Source organism: Engystomops pustulosus, chromosome 9 (genome assembly GCF_040894005.1).
Source record: "Engystomops pustulosus chromosome 9, aEngPut4.maternal, whole genome shotgun sequence".
NCBI classification, from domain to species: domain Eukaryota; kingdom Metazoa; phylum Chordata; class Amphibia; order Anura; family Leptodactylidae; genus Engystomops; species Engystomops pustulosus.
In genome coordinates, this window is record NC_092419.1 from 94,869,457 (window position 1) to 94,881,992 (window position 12,536).

The window sequence follows — 12,536 nt, forward strand, 5'->3', positions numbered from 1 at the left end:
ATCCCTAGTCATGTGATGTCACACAGGAGCACAGCTCATCATATCCCTAGTCATGTGATGTCACACAGGGGCACAGCTCATTATATCCCTGTCATGTGATGTCACACAGGTGCACGGCTCATTATATCCCTAGTCATGTGATGTCACACAGGAGCACAGCTCATCATATCCCTAGTCATGTGATGTCACACAGGGGCACGGCTCATTATATCCCTAGTCATGTGATGTCACACAGGTGCACAGCTCATCATATCCCTAGTCATGTGATGTCACACAGGGGCACGGCTCATTATATCCCTAGTCATGTGATGTCACACAGGAGCACAGCTCATCATATCCCTAGTCATGTGATGTCACACAGGGGCACGGCTCATTATATCCCTGTCATGTGATGTCACACAGGTGCACGGCTCATTATATCCCTAGTCATGTGATGTCACACAGGAGCACAGCTCATCATATCCCTAGTCATGTGATGTCACACAGGGGCACGGCTCATTATATCCCTAGTCATGTGATGTCACACAGGTGCACAGCTCATCATATCCCTAGTCATGTGATGTCACACAGGTGCACAGCTCATCATATCCCTAGTCATGTGATGTCACACAGGGGCACGGCTCATTATATCCCTGTCATGTGATGTCACACAGGGGCACGGCTCATTATATCCCTGTCATGTGATGTCACACAGGTGCACGGCTCATTATATCCCTAGTCATGTGATGTCACACAGGGGCACGGCTCATTATATCCCTGGTCATGTGATGTCACACAGGTGCACAGCTCATCATATCCCTAGTCATGTGATGTCACACAGGGGCACGGCTCATTATATCCCTAGTCATGTGATGTCACACAGGAGCACAGCTCATCATATCCCTAGTCATGTGATGTCACACAGGGGCACAGCTCATTATATCCCTGTCATGTGATGTCACACAGGTGCACGGCTCATTATATCCCTAGTCATGTGATGTCACACAGGAGCACAGCTCATCATATCCCTAGTCATGTGATGTCACACAGGGGCACGGCTCATTATATCCCTAGTCATGTGATGTCACACAGGTGCACAGCTCATCATATCCCTAGTCATGTGATGTCACACAGGGGCACGGCTCATTATATCCCTAGTCATGTGATGTCACACAGGAGCACAGCTCATCATATCCCTAGTCATGTGATGTCACACAGGGGCACGGCTCATTATATCCCTGTCATGTGATGTCACACAGGTGCACGGCTCATTATATCCCTAGTCATGTGATGTCACACAGGAGCACAGCTCATCATATCCCTAGTCATGTGATGTCACACAGGGGCACGGCTCATTATATCCCTAGTCATGTGATGTCACACAGGTGCACAGCTCATCATATCCCTAGTCATGTGATGTCACACAGGTGCACAGCTCATCATATCCCTAGTCATGTGATGTCACACAGGGGCACGGCTCATTATATCCCTGTCATGTGATGTCACACAGGGGCACGGCTCATTATATCCCTGTCATGTGATGTCACACAGGTGCACGGCTCATTATATCCCTAGTCATGTGATGTCACACAGGGGCACGGCTCATTATATCCCTGGTCATGTGATGTCACACAGGGGCACGGCTCATTATATCCCTGGTCATGTGATGTCACACAGGTGCACGGCTCATTATATCCCTGGTCATGTGATGTCACACAGGGGCACGGCTCATCATATCCCTAGTCATGTGATGTCACACAGGGGCACGGCTCATTATATCCCTGTTATGTGATGTCGCACAGGGGCACGGCTCATTATATCCCTAGTCATGTGATGTCACACAAGGGCACGGCTCATTATATCCCTAGTCATGTGATGTCACACAGGTGCACAGCTCATCATATCCCTAGTCATGTGATGTCACACAGGGGCACGGCTCATTATATCCCTGTCATGTGATGTCACACAGGGGCACGGCTCATTATATCCCTGTCATGTGATGTCACACAGGAGAATGGCTCGTTATATCCCTGTCATGTGATGTCACACAGGTGCACGGCTCATTATATCCCTGTCATGGGATATCACACAGGGGCACGGCTTGTTATATCCCTGTCATGTGATGTCACACAGGTGCACAGCTCATCATATCCCTATTCATGCGATGTCACACAGGGGCACGGCTCATTATATCCCTGTCATGTGATGTCACACAGGTGCACGACTCATTATATCCCTGGTCATGTGATATCACACAGGAGAATGGCTCATTATATCCCTGTCATGGGATATCACACAGGTGCACGGCTCATTATATCCCTGTCATAAGATATCCCACAGGGGCACGGCTTGTTATACCCCTGGTCATGTGATGTCACACAGGAGAATGGCTCGTTATATCCCTGTCATGTGATGTCACACAGGGGCACAGCTTGTTAAAACAGAGTCATAAAAGCTGTGTGATCTAACAAGCCATGCACCTGTGTGACATCACATGACATGGGATTGGTTTTTATCTGCAGGAGGGGAAAAAAAAAAAGTTTCCTATATAATGCCAGCAAGCAGAGATCTGGAAAAAAATTGAGGAATTGATACAGAAAGTGTAAATTTAAATACTATAACTTTTTATTACGCAAACAATATCAATTATTTCCCGAGTGTGGACAACCCCTTTAAAGAGGTTATCTAACCAAGCACAAGACAGGGACTAACTTGCTGATCAGTGAGGGTCTCTGAGAACCATCGGACCCCTTTTCGTTCTCTCTCCCCGAGAGTAATGGAGCAAATGGCCGTGGCATGATTGTTCTGCTCCATTCATCTCTATGGAGCTCATGGAGAGTGCGGCACTTGGCAATCTCTGTCAGCTTCATAGAGATGAATGGAGCAGAACGGTCATGTGCAGCCATCTCCTCCACTCATCTCCGGGAGGAACCAGGGGTCCGACCGAGGTACTCGGGACCCCATCAGACCCCTCTTTCTTGTGATCTCACTGATCAGCAAGTTAGGCCCTATCCACAGGATAGGACCTAACTTGCCTAGTGGGAAAACCTGTTAAACCGGTTAAGGACCGGGCCCTTTCCCGTTTTTTCATTTCCATTTTTCACTCCCCACCTTCAAAAATCTATATCTTTTTTATTTTTACACGTAAAAAGCTATGTGACGGCTTGTTTTTCGCGTAACAAATTGCACTTCATAGTGATCGCATTGAATATTCCATGCCATGTACTGGGAAGCGGGAAAAAAAAATTCCAAATGGTGAAAAACCGCATTTGCGCCATTTTCTTGTGGGCTTAGATTTTACGGCTTTCACTTCACGCCACAAATGACTTGTCTACTTTATTGTTTGGGTCAATACGATTACAGGGATACCAAATTTGTAGTTTTTATAATGTTTTCATACATTTGCAAAAATTAAAACCTCATGTACAAATTTTTTTATTTTGCCGTCTTCTTGCACTAATAACTTTTTCATACTTCATTGTACGGAGTTGTGGGTGGTGTCATCTTTTGCAACTTTGGTGATGTTTTCAATTATATTATTTTTAGGACTGTACAGCCTTTTGATCACTTTTTATAGAATTTAAAATGCCAGTTTTGACTTTGGACGCGATTTTCCGTTACGGGGTTAAACGCAGTGAAAAACCGTTATTATATTTTGATAGATCGGGCATTTTCAGACACGGTGAACCTAATGTGTTTATGATTTTTACTGTTTATTTATATCAGTTCTAGGGAAAGGGGGGTGATTTGAATTTTTAGGTTTTTTTATTATAATTTTTTTTATTTTTACTATTTTTAAGAATCCCTAGGGCAGTGATGGCAAACCTTTTAGAGGCCGAGTGCCCAAACGTGACGCTAGCGCAGTGGGCAGGGCTCGGGTCGATCGCATATGCATTTCCCGGGAAACGCATGTGATTAATAACCCGATCGCATGCGTTTCTCTGGAAACGCATATGCGATCGCCCCAAACTCCGCCCCCTGTACGCTAGCGTCGCGTTATGAACGCGGCGCTAGCGGAACGTGTGAACGCGCCCTCACAGTTTCCATTGATACCAGCCCCCTGAGGACAAAAATAAAGCAGAAAATAGTCCCAGGTAGAGCTGTCACTTTAAAATACCTGGGCTGTCTGGGACTGCAGGAAGATACCTGGAGTCCTCTCTGGTGATGGCCTGAGTGCCCACAGAAAGGGCTCTGAGTGCCACCTCTGGCACCAGTGCCATAGGTTAGCCATCACTGCCCTAGGGTACTTTAACCCTAGGTTGTCTGATCGATCCTACCATATACTGCCATACTATAGTATGGCAGTATATGGGGATTTTACTACTCATACATTACCATGTGCTGATAGCACATTGTAATGAATGGGTTAACCCGAAGTAGCTTCGGGTATTCGTGAGACCCGTGGCTACCATGGCGACGGATTGCCGCTCCCCGATGAAGTCACGGGAAGCGACGATCCTCGGAAAGATGGCGGCGCCAATCAGCAAGAAAACACCCGCGATCGGTGCCGGCACCGATCACGGGTGTTACTGGTAAGCCTTTGCTGCAATATACAGCAGAGACTTACCAGCTATGTAGAGGGCTCGGTCGCGAACTGGTTAAGCATTCACTCATCAATGGGATTTCCTGAAGGATAAATTCACATACCAGAATTTGATAGATTAAAAAAAGAAGAAAAAAAAAAAAACATGGGATACAAAACATTTAAATCTATGCAGAATTGAGACCCAACAATGACCTCCTTAATCTGTGTATAAAATCAAACGAATTGTTCTACTTTAAGCAGAAAAATACTAAAAACGTTAAGTGAAAAATTCTTATTTATAGGGAAGCAGATTTTTTTTCCCCCACACTAAAATCCTGTGTGAACAAGGCTGCGTTTAAAAAAAAAAAAAAAAAAAAAAAAATCAGGAAAATTCCTATATGGCCAGGATGAGAGAGAAATAATTTCTCCACTGCCACATGCCAATGGTCCGAAAATCACAGAACCCGCTTCATCCGGGTCACCACCATGGGCCATCACTCCTTTTAAAGGAGGACACGACACCCCAAATCTGAGTACACACATTGCCCTGGAAACCAGAAGTACTGCAGCAATGCAAGAACCAGAGCGGGATTGTTGTTACACCCCACCCAGGCCCAATTCAGGTTTTTACAGAGTCCTGGAAAACCCCTTTAAGAGTTTTTCGCCATTTTTGGGCGCTACTGGTTTATAACAACTGAAAAAATACCAGGAGACCAATGTGAATGGGGCCTTAAACATACAGAAGTAAAGACTGGGAAAAATTACAGCTGCCATTTCGTCTTGTCAGAATTTTTCCCTCAGCTTTGGGGGATTATGTAGTGGACGTCATATTTGTAGTCAGATCTGACATAAAAAAAAACAAAAAACACTTGATAGCCGTGAAACCTGCTCGTTACCATCAGTTTTTACCTCAGCGACGTGAAGTTACAAATGTTGTACTACAGGCGGAGACAGCTTATATACTGGGTCAGATCGTGACGTCATTCATCCCCGCCTCTCCCGCGCTCTACAATCTCCGCCCATTGTGATGACGTCGTATCTCTGCGCCGGGATCCCCGGACAGCATGGTTTCCCCCCCTCCTTGAACTCGGGAGGCGGGAAATAGAGGAGGTCACCGCTGTCATCAGCTTGTGATACAGGGAGCTGCGGACATGTCGGGGGACAGGCAGGAGAGCTGTAGGTGTGTGTACTGCGCTGTATCAGGGGTAGTGGTGGGCTCCTCCCAGTCAGGGCATGCTGGGAGTTGTAGTTTCATAGCAGATAGTGCAGATCCTCAATACAGTGTGAACAAAATGTAGCAAGAGAGGTTTGATCTAAGGTGATATTCGTATTATGCACCGATCTGGATGTGCACTTAGTGATCACTTGTGTTCTCACTGCTGAATTTCCATTATAAGACAAAATTATTAATGGGAGGAGGAAGTGGCCGCCTAATTTATTAGTGGTCTTTAAAAAATAAAAAAAGGAAAGTGACATCTTCATGTGTAACTTCAGCATGCAGGGGCTTTAATAATTCTGGGCCATTAAGGGCGGGTTCACAAGATGCGTCACGTTTTTTTGCTGCGTTTTAGACACATTCCAAATGCTTCAGCCTTGATCACACGCTGAGGTTACATTGCATTTCCAACACCTTTCCTAAAACGCAATGTAACCTTAGCATGGGATAACGACTCAAGCCTTTGGAGTGTGTCAAAAACGCAACGCATCGTGTAGACGTAAATATAGACGACTCCAGGAACTAATGGCGATAGAGAACACTTGTGGCTTTGCAGCATGGAGTTCTCAACCCCTTTTCCTCTTGATAGGATGAAGATTGTGAGCTGGAATATCAACGGTATACGGGCAACTCGTGTGGGATTGAAAAACATCTTGGACTCCTTAGATGCTGATATCATCTGTCTTCAGGAGACAAAAGTTACTAGTATGTGTTACAGTCACCAAATATGGTGCTTCTTCAAGGAACAAGCTTTGATAAAATGCCAGTCTTGGGCCACGTTCATGTGATGCGTTTATTTGCTGGGTTTTTGACGCATTCCAAAGGCTTCAGCCCCGATTACATGCTAAGGTTACATTGCTTTTCCACTGCATTTGCTAAAACGCAATGTAACCTCAGCATGTGTTCACGATTCAAGTCTTTGGAATGCGTCAAAAACTCAGCAGAACAATGCATCGTGTGAACGCGGCCTCAAAGTCTATGCCACTAGGTAATACTGATATGAGGACTTTCTTTTTATCATCTCTGTACAGGAGACTTGCTGGAGGAGCCCGTTGCCATAGTTGAGGGTTATAATTCCTACTTCAGTTTCAGTCGTGTGAGAAGCGGATATTCTGGTAAGTAGCTACCAGCCACCAGGATTCTGGTAATTTAGTTTTAAGGGTATTTTTTGCTATAGATGATCCCTCTACCTATGGGGTAGTCCTTAGTGTCAGCCTAGTGGGGACTGACTCCTTGCACTCCCACTTGTTGCGACGTCACGTTCACTGGTCACATATCTGTGATGAAGTTAGTCCAAATTAAATGAATGGTATTGAGCTGCAATATCAAGCACAGCCACTATATACAGTACAGCGCTGTGCTTGGCGTGAAGTAAAGAGTCTGGTCCACTCATCTCTAGTCAACACTGCTCCAAACTTTAGGTTCTGCCTCATCCATTCAGGGCTTTATGCCCCTAGGAATTGGACAACACTGTGATTTGTCCAGATGTGCCCACATGGCCAATCAAAGCCAAGCCTGCTTAGGGTGATGCCACACACTTTTTGATTCAGTATAGTAACGGAATCAAAGCGCACTGGGGAGGCCCGCATGCGATCGGCAATTAGCGTGCGGTGTCTTGTGTAAATGCGCATGTGTTTGCATAGAAACTCATATGCGATCGGCCACAGGTTGCCCCAGTGCGCTTTGATTCAGTATCAAGTACTGGGTATTTTTACCACGATTTGTGTTTTTAATTGTTTTTAATATTCTATTTTTTGTTGCTCAATAAAATTACTTGATTACTTGTACGCATCCTCTTTTTCTTTGTTCTTTATGTACCTACTTGATTCCGTATCAAAACGCTAACGTGTGGCATCACCCGTACTAGGGGCGTAAAGCTTCAGGAAAAGCCGCCTAACCAAAAGTTCTGGACAAATCTAGTGATGACCTTTCATTGTCTGGCAAGTCCCTCAGTAAAAAAAAAATCTTTGTTCTACAGGAGTGGCCACATTCTGTAAGAACCGCACAATCCCTCTGGCTGCGGAGGAAGGACTCTCTGGATTGCTGACCACTCAGAAAGGGACCATAGGCTGCTATGGTAATACTGAGGAATTCTGTGAAGAGGAGATCCTGTCCCTAGACCAGGAGGGGAGAGCGGTGATCACACAGCACAAGATTCTGTAAGTTATTGATTTCTTTTGCTTTAGTGTTAGAGTGAAATAGTTGCACTCCAGTGACTCACCACAAGGGGGCACACTAGTGTTTTTAAAGTTATAAACTAATAAATTGTTATTCAGCACAACGGACGGTAAAGAGGAGACATTGACTGTTATCAATGTCTACTGCCCAAGAGCAGACCCAGAGAAGCCTGAACGCAAGACCTACAAGCTGCGCTTTTACCGACTGCTGCAGATCCGGGCAGAAGCCATTTTAAAAGATGTAGGGTGAGTCTTGAGGGAATTGAATATATGATGTCAAGAATCTGTCAAGGAATCTGTCAAGACTAATGGGTTCTTCTGTCTTGTTTTAGCCACGTGATCATACTTGGTGATGTGAACACATCTCATAAACAAATAGACCACTGTGATCCAACAGATGTGGTAAGTTTTGGAGAATCGCTCATCTAACATTAGGAGTCTACAAAATTATGTGTAGCAATTACAGCTCTGATACAACACATTCTCTTACATTTCGGGTCTGATGTGTAAATGGCATTAAAGTGCAATATGGCGACGTTGCCTGAGTTGCCCCCATGATAACTCCCCTGACATTGGATGAATCCTTGTTTGCTCAAGTACTGAAAGTATAGTAGATGCCACATTCGGTGTGTGCAAAAAGATGCTGCTTCCAGGGACAACCTTAAACTGTGCAGTAGTATAATACCTCATGCTGGCCGAGGCATTGTTCATGTAGCAACTGAGGGCTTATATCGGCATCATGAAGGTAACATATGATGCACTTACTCGTGATGGGAAGTCTGGCTCTTCTTTTTCAGCTAGATCATTAGTCTCCTCTCACTAAGAAGAGCCGGCTCTTCTGGCTCCTTCACGGCTACCTATTAAATATATAATCAGTCAGTCGCCCCACACCACACCACTTTTATCCTGATATTATCTGGCTAAAGGGGGCGTAGTGAGCCATTTAAGTGAGACATCGGCTCACTGCAGGGAGCCGACTACTGTCGTTCATGCCAGGGAGCCGGCTCGTTCGCGAATGACCCATCACTAGCATAACGGCAAACAAGATAAAGAAATAGAGTATAATGCGGCTCACCCCGATTATCTGCAAGTCTTCACACTTGGGTAACAATCCATTAAGAAATCCTCGATCCTAAAGAGTGTTGTTGCTAAGACTGTAGGCAGGAATAATCCAAAGTGAAACGGGACCGCAGCACTTCTTAAAAAGCAATATGTTCTTTATTTCTTCATTTTAAAATAACAGGAAACATGGCAGAGACTTGGCCTACACGTTTCGAGCACTACGTGCTTGGCCTACGCGTTAATCATTGAAACGTGTAGGCTAAGTCTCTGCCATGTTTCCTGTTATTTTAAAATGACAGGAATGATAAAATAAAGAACATATTGCTTTTTAAGAAGTGTCGCGGTCCCGTTGTAATTTGGATGAACCATCACTAGCACTTGCATGCAACTCAGTTAAGTGGGCTTCAGTGATTTTCTTTTAATGGGGTTTTCTGGTCAATTGCTGCCCTGATGATCTATTCTCTGTATAAGATTTGTGCAGGTCCAATTCTTTGACCTTTCACAAATCAAGATATACACAGGATTTAGTGAGAAGCAGATGTACCAGACTACTTTGCAGATAGATCTTTCTCTCCAACACTCTCATACTCCCAAAGCTATAATATTACCAAATAGGACATTAGAGAGAAAGAATGAAGTGTACAGGTAAGAATAAAACACTTGGGGTAAGCTAGAAATATAGCTTTGTCTTATGGATTTGTAGCTACAATTTTAGAGACAAAAACTTTAGTTGTGTGGTTTGGAAGAGGTTGAGAAAAAGTATCTTATCTACTCTTTCTACAGCTTTTGTGACTAGAAGTCTTCTATTTCATAATTTTAGGAAGTCTTTGAGGAGAATCCGGGACGTCAATGGCTGAACCAGTTCCTTGCTGACCCAGTTGTCTCTAAAACAGAGGAGGTGTCCGACCAACCGGATGGCGCTCTATTTCTGGACAGTTTCCGATACTTCCATCCCACTCAGAAGAACGCATTTACATGTTGGTGCTCAGCTTCTGGTGCTCGGCAGACCAACTATGGCACCCGCATAGACTATATTCTGGCCAATAGAAAGCTGGTAGAAGCTGAGTTCTTAGATTCCATTATTTTGCCGGAGGTTGAAGGATCTGACCATTGCCCAGTTAAGGCTCTCATGAAATGTTGTCCTCTTCCAGCTGACAAATGCCCATCACTATGCACCAAATACCTTCCGGAGTTTGCTGGTCGGCAGCAGAAACTTTCTCAGTTTTTGGTCAAGAAGAACAAAGACCTTGAAGTTTCAGCTGTGGATAAGGAGCTGTCAAGTTCTCAATCCTCAAACGAAGGCTCTGAAACAAGTTCTAGCCGCAAGAGGACAGTCGAGAAAGTCTGCGGGAATAATGGGAAAAAAGGTAAACTGGGTCCCAAAAGTGGGCAGGGCAGTCTCCTTGGCTTCTTCAAACCTGTGGTGCCCAAGCCAACAACCTTAAATGATGGACATAATAAATCTGCTAACATTGAGGTTTCCGAGATTAAGAATGTGAAGGTATCAACACAGCAAGAGAGCACTCCAGCTCCGACCTCCGGAACCCAAAATGGCACCCAACAGTCAAGTGCCTTCTGGAAGACCGTTCTGAAGGGACCACCTCCTCCACCTAACTGTAAGGGACATGGAGAGCCCTGTGTCTTGCGAACCGTAAAGAAAGCCGGTCCCAACTGCGGCCGTCAGTTCTATGTCTGTGCACGTCCTGAGGGTCACTCTACCAACCCACAGGCGCGATGCAACTTTTTTCTGTGGGTTAACAAAAAATCTGGAGTGGTTGGATGATCTCCGGGTTTAGAAAAGGAGCTTTCTCACCGCGTGGTGACATCTACAGTGTTCCTTTTACAACCTCCTTATGAGTTGTTACGACCTGAGGCCGTGTGCGCATGAATGTGTTCATTCCGTAGAAACGCACCTGTATGTGGGTCTGATCCCATGGACTGAACATTGCTCTGGACGTGAGCTCTTATATAATACAGAAATGTGACGTTGCCACTCCCCGTCTCCTGGACAAACTTCAGTATTTTTGGTGATGTGGCCAGTCCACGCAAAGGTGCAGTGACACCCGACTGACACCCTCCTATGCACTTTCCTGGATTGTTACTGCTATCCCAAACTTGCTGGGAGTGGGGCAACCCCCAGACCATTGTGTCCACCATTGCGTTGATGGCTGGAGATGCCAAAGTTTGTAACCTCAGCCATCTGATAATTGTACTTGCATGGGCGTGCCCTTTAAGAAGTAGTTGAGAAACATTCATCTTCTGACTTGAATGGAGATAATCCCACCACAGCTTTTCATACGGAATGAGATGCAGACCACAAGGACCATTACTAGAACCGGAAAAAGAACATATTCAGCCATTGATATTTACAAAGATGGAAACCACCATGGAAGGGGCATAGGGTGCACTGAAGTTTGTCTGAGCTTTCTCCACCCGTTTGAACTCCTTGCTGGTTCAAGGTTTACAATATAGAAACAACTTTTAATAGGACTTTTAATCTAAAGCACTTAGTTGAAATGTCTCATTATGATGACAATTTTTTAAAAAAATATTTGAGTAAATTTTAAAAATATTTTGCACTTGTTCCAATAATAAAATATTTATGGTTCAATTATTATTTTATTGAAAAACACAACAGACAGTGAAAGAGCAGGAAGCCCACAATATAGAAAAGGGAGCATATTCATGTAGGCCTCCGGCTCTAAAGAGACAGCATTAAACAACAACCGTACATTACAGATAAATTGGGGTAAAGGGACAGGGTGTGGGGGGAATAATAAAATATTAAGAATAACTTGTGGTTTAGTAATATTGTGACACTTCCTTGTGTTTGGTTGTAAAGGCGATAAGGCCATAAATATATGTGAAAAGGATTATAATAAAACCTTCTCAGGGAGAATTTTCTATTATAACCCACCTCGCATTCCTCACTCAGCTACTTTATACAAGGAGGTCTCCGTTTCTGTAATTCCCCCTCCCCAGTCACCTGACACTAATCTGTCAACCTTCTTTAAACTATTTTTAAACAATGTCTCAGCTACATACCATAGATAGTTATATTATTATAAAAGGCTGTCGGATGACAAACTGATGACGGGAAAAATAGGGAATTTTAGGCTGCATTCACAGGAACATATGGGGGACGTATATACGTCACCCACACATGGCAATGGGTGCACGGCGCCGTATGGGAGCAATACTGTGCAGTGCACGTGCGGTACTGTACCGTTCTGTAACCAGGGGAAAGATAGGACATTTCCTATCATTCCCTGGAATACGGCGCCATGTACCATATATTGCTATGGAGAGGGGCAGGAGTGAGCAGCGCTCATCCCCGGCGCCAATGTGTGCCCGCCATACTACGGTACGGTGGGCGTACATTGTGTGAATGTAGCCTTAAAGATAACCTGTCACCTTGAAGAAAGTAACATAGAAAAGTAGTGGATGCTGTACCATCTGTGGCAGGATGTTATACAGCAAAATGTTCATAGTGTCCTATCTGCAAGCAGCATGTTCTATAGCAGGAGGGACTGAGAAGATTGATCATGGTGTCCTATGTGCATATAACATGTTGTAG

The 12,536-nt window shown here is 44.6% G+C and overlaps 2 protein-coding genes across 2 annotated transcripts in view; one reads left to right on the plus strand and one right to left on the minus strand.

The window, feature by feature from the left end:
- Window positions 1–5,489, minus strand: part of PFKFB1 (6-phosphofructo-2-kinase/fructose-2,6-biphosphatase 1) — a 40,594-nt gene extending 35,105 nt beyond the window's left edge. The window contains exon 1 of the mRNA XM_072123928.1: window positions 5,414–5,489. The gene's annotated coding sequence lies outside the window, so the exon portion shown is untranslated. The remainder of the gene's footprint in view (window positions 1–5,413) is intronic.
- A 21-nt stretch (window positions 5,490–5,510) lies between these two features.
- On the plus strand, window positions 5,511–11,570 carry APEX2 (apurinic/apyrimidinic endodeoxyribonuclease 2). The gene is made up of 7 exons (XM_072123924.1): window positions 5,511–5,684; window positions 6,310–6,425; window positions 6,752–6,835; window positions 7,699–7,879; window positions 7,997–8,143; window positions 8,230–8,299; window positions 9,780–11,570. Exons 1-7 carry the CDS (start codon window positions 5,656–5,658, stop codon window positions 10,740–10,742), a joined length of 1,590 nt encoding a protein of 529 aa, XP_071980025.1. The 5' UTR covers window positions 5,511–5,655; the 3' UTR covers window positions 10,743–11,570.
- Window positions 11,571–12,536: the final 966 nt, after the last annotated feature.

What these genes read in the sequence shown, in the direction of transcription:
- APEX2 (XM_072123924.1), top strand. Translation starts at nt 5,656, where the DNA reads ATGTCGGGGGACAGGCAGGAGAGCTGTAG. An exon ending in TCAGGAGACAAAAGTTACTA is followed by an intron (nt 6,426 to 6,751) that starts GTATGTGTTACA and finishes ATCTCTGTACAG; the next exon opens with GAGACTTGCTGGAGGAGCCC. An exon ending in ACTGTGATCCAACAGATGTG is followed by an intron (nt 8,300 to 9,779) that starts GTAAGTTTTGGA and finishes TCATAATTTTAG; the next exon opens with GAAGTCTTTGAGGAGAATCC.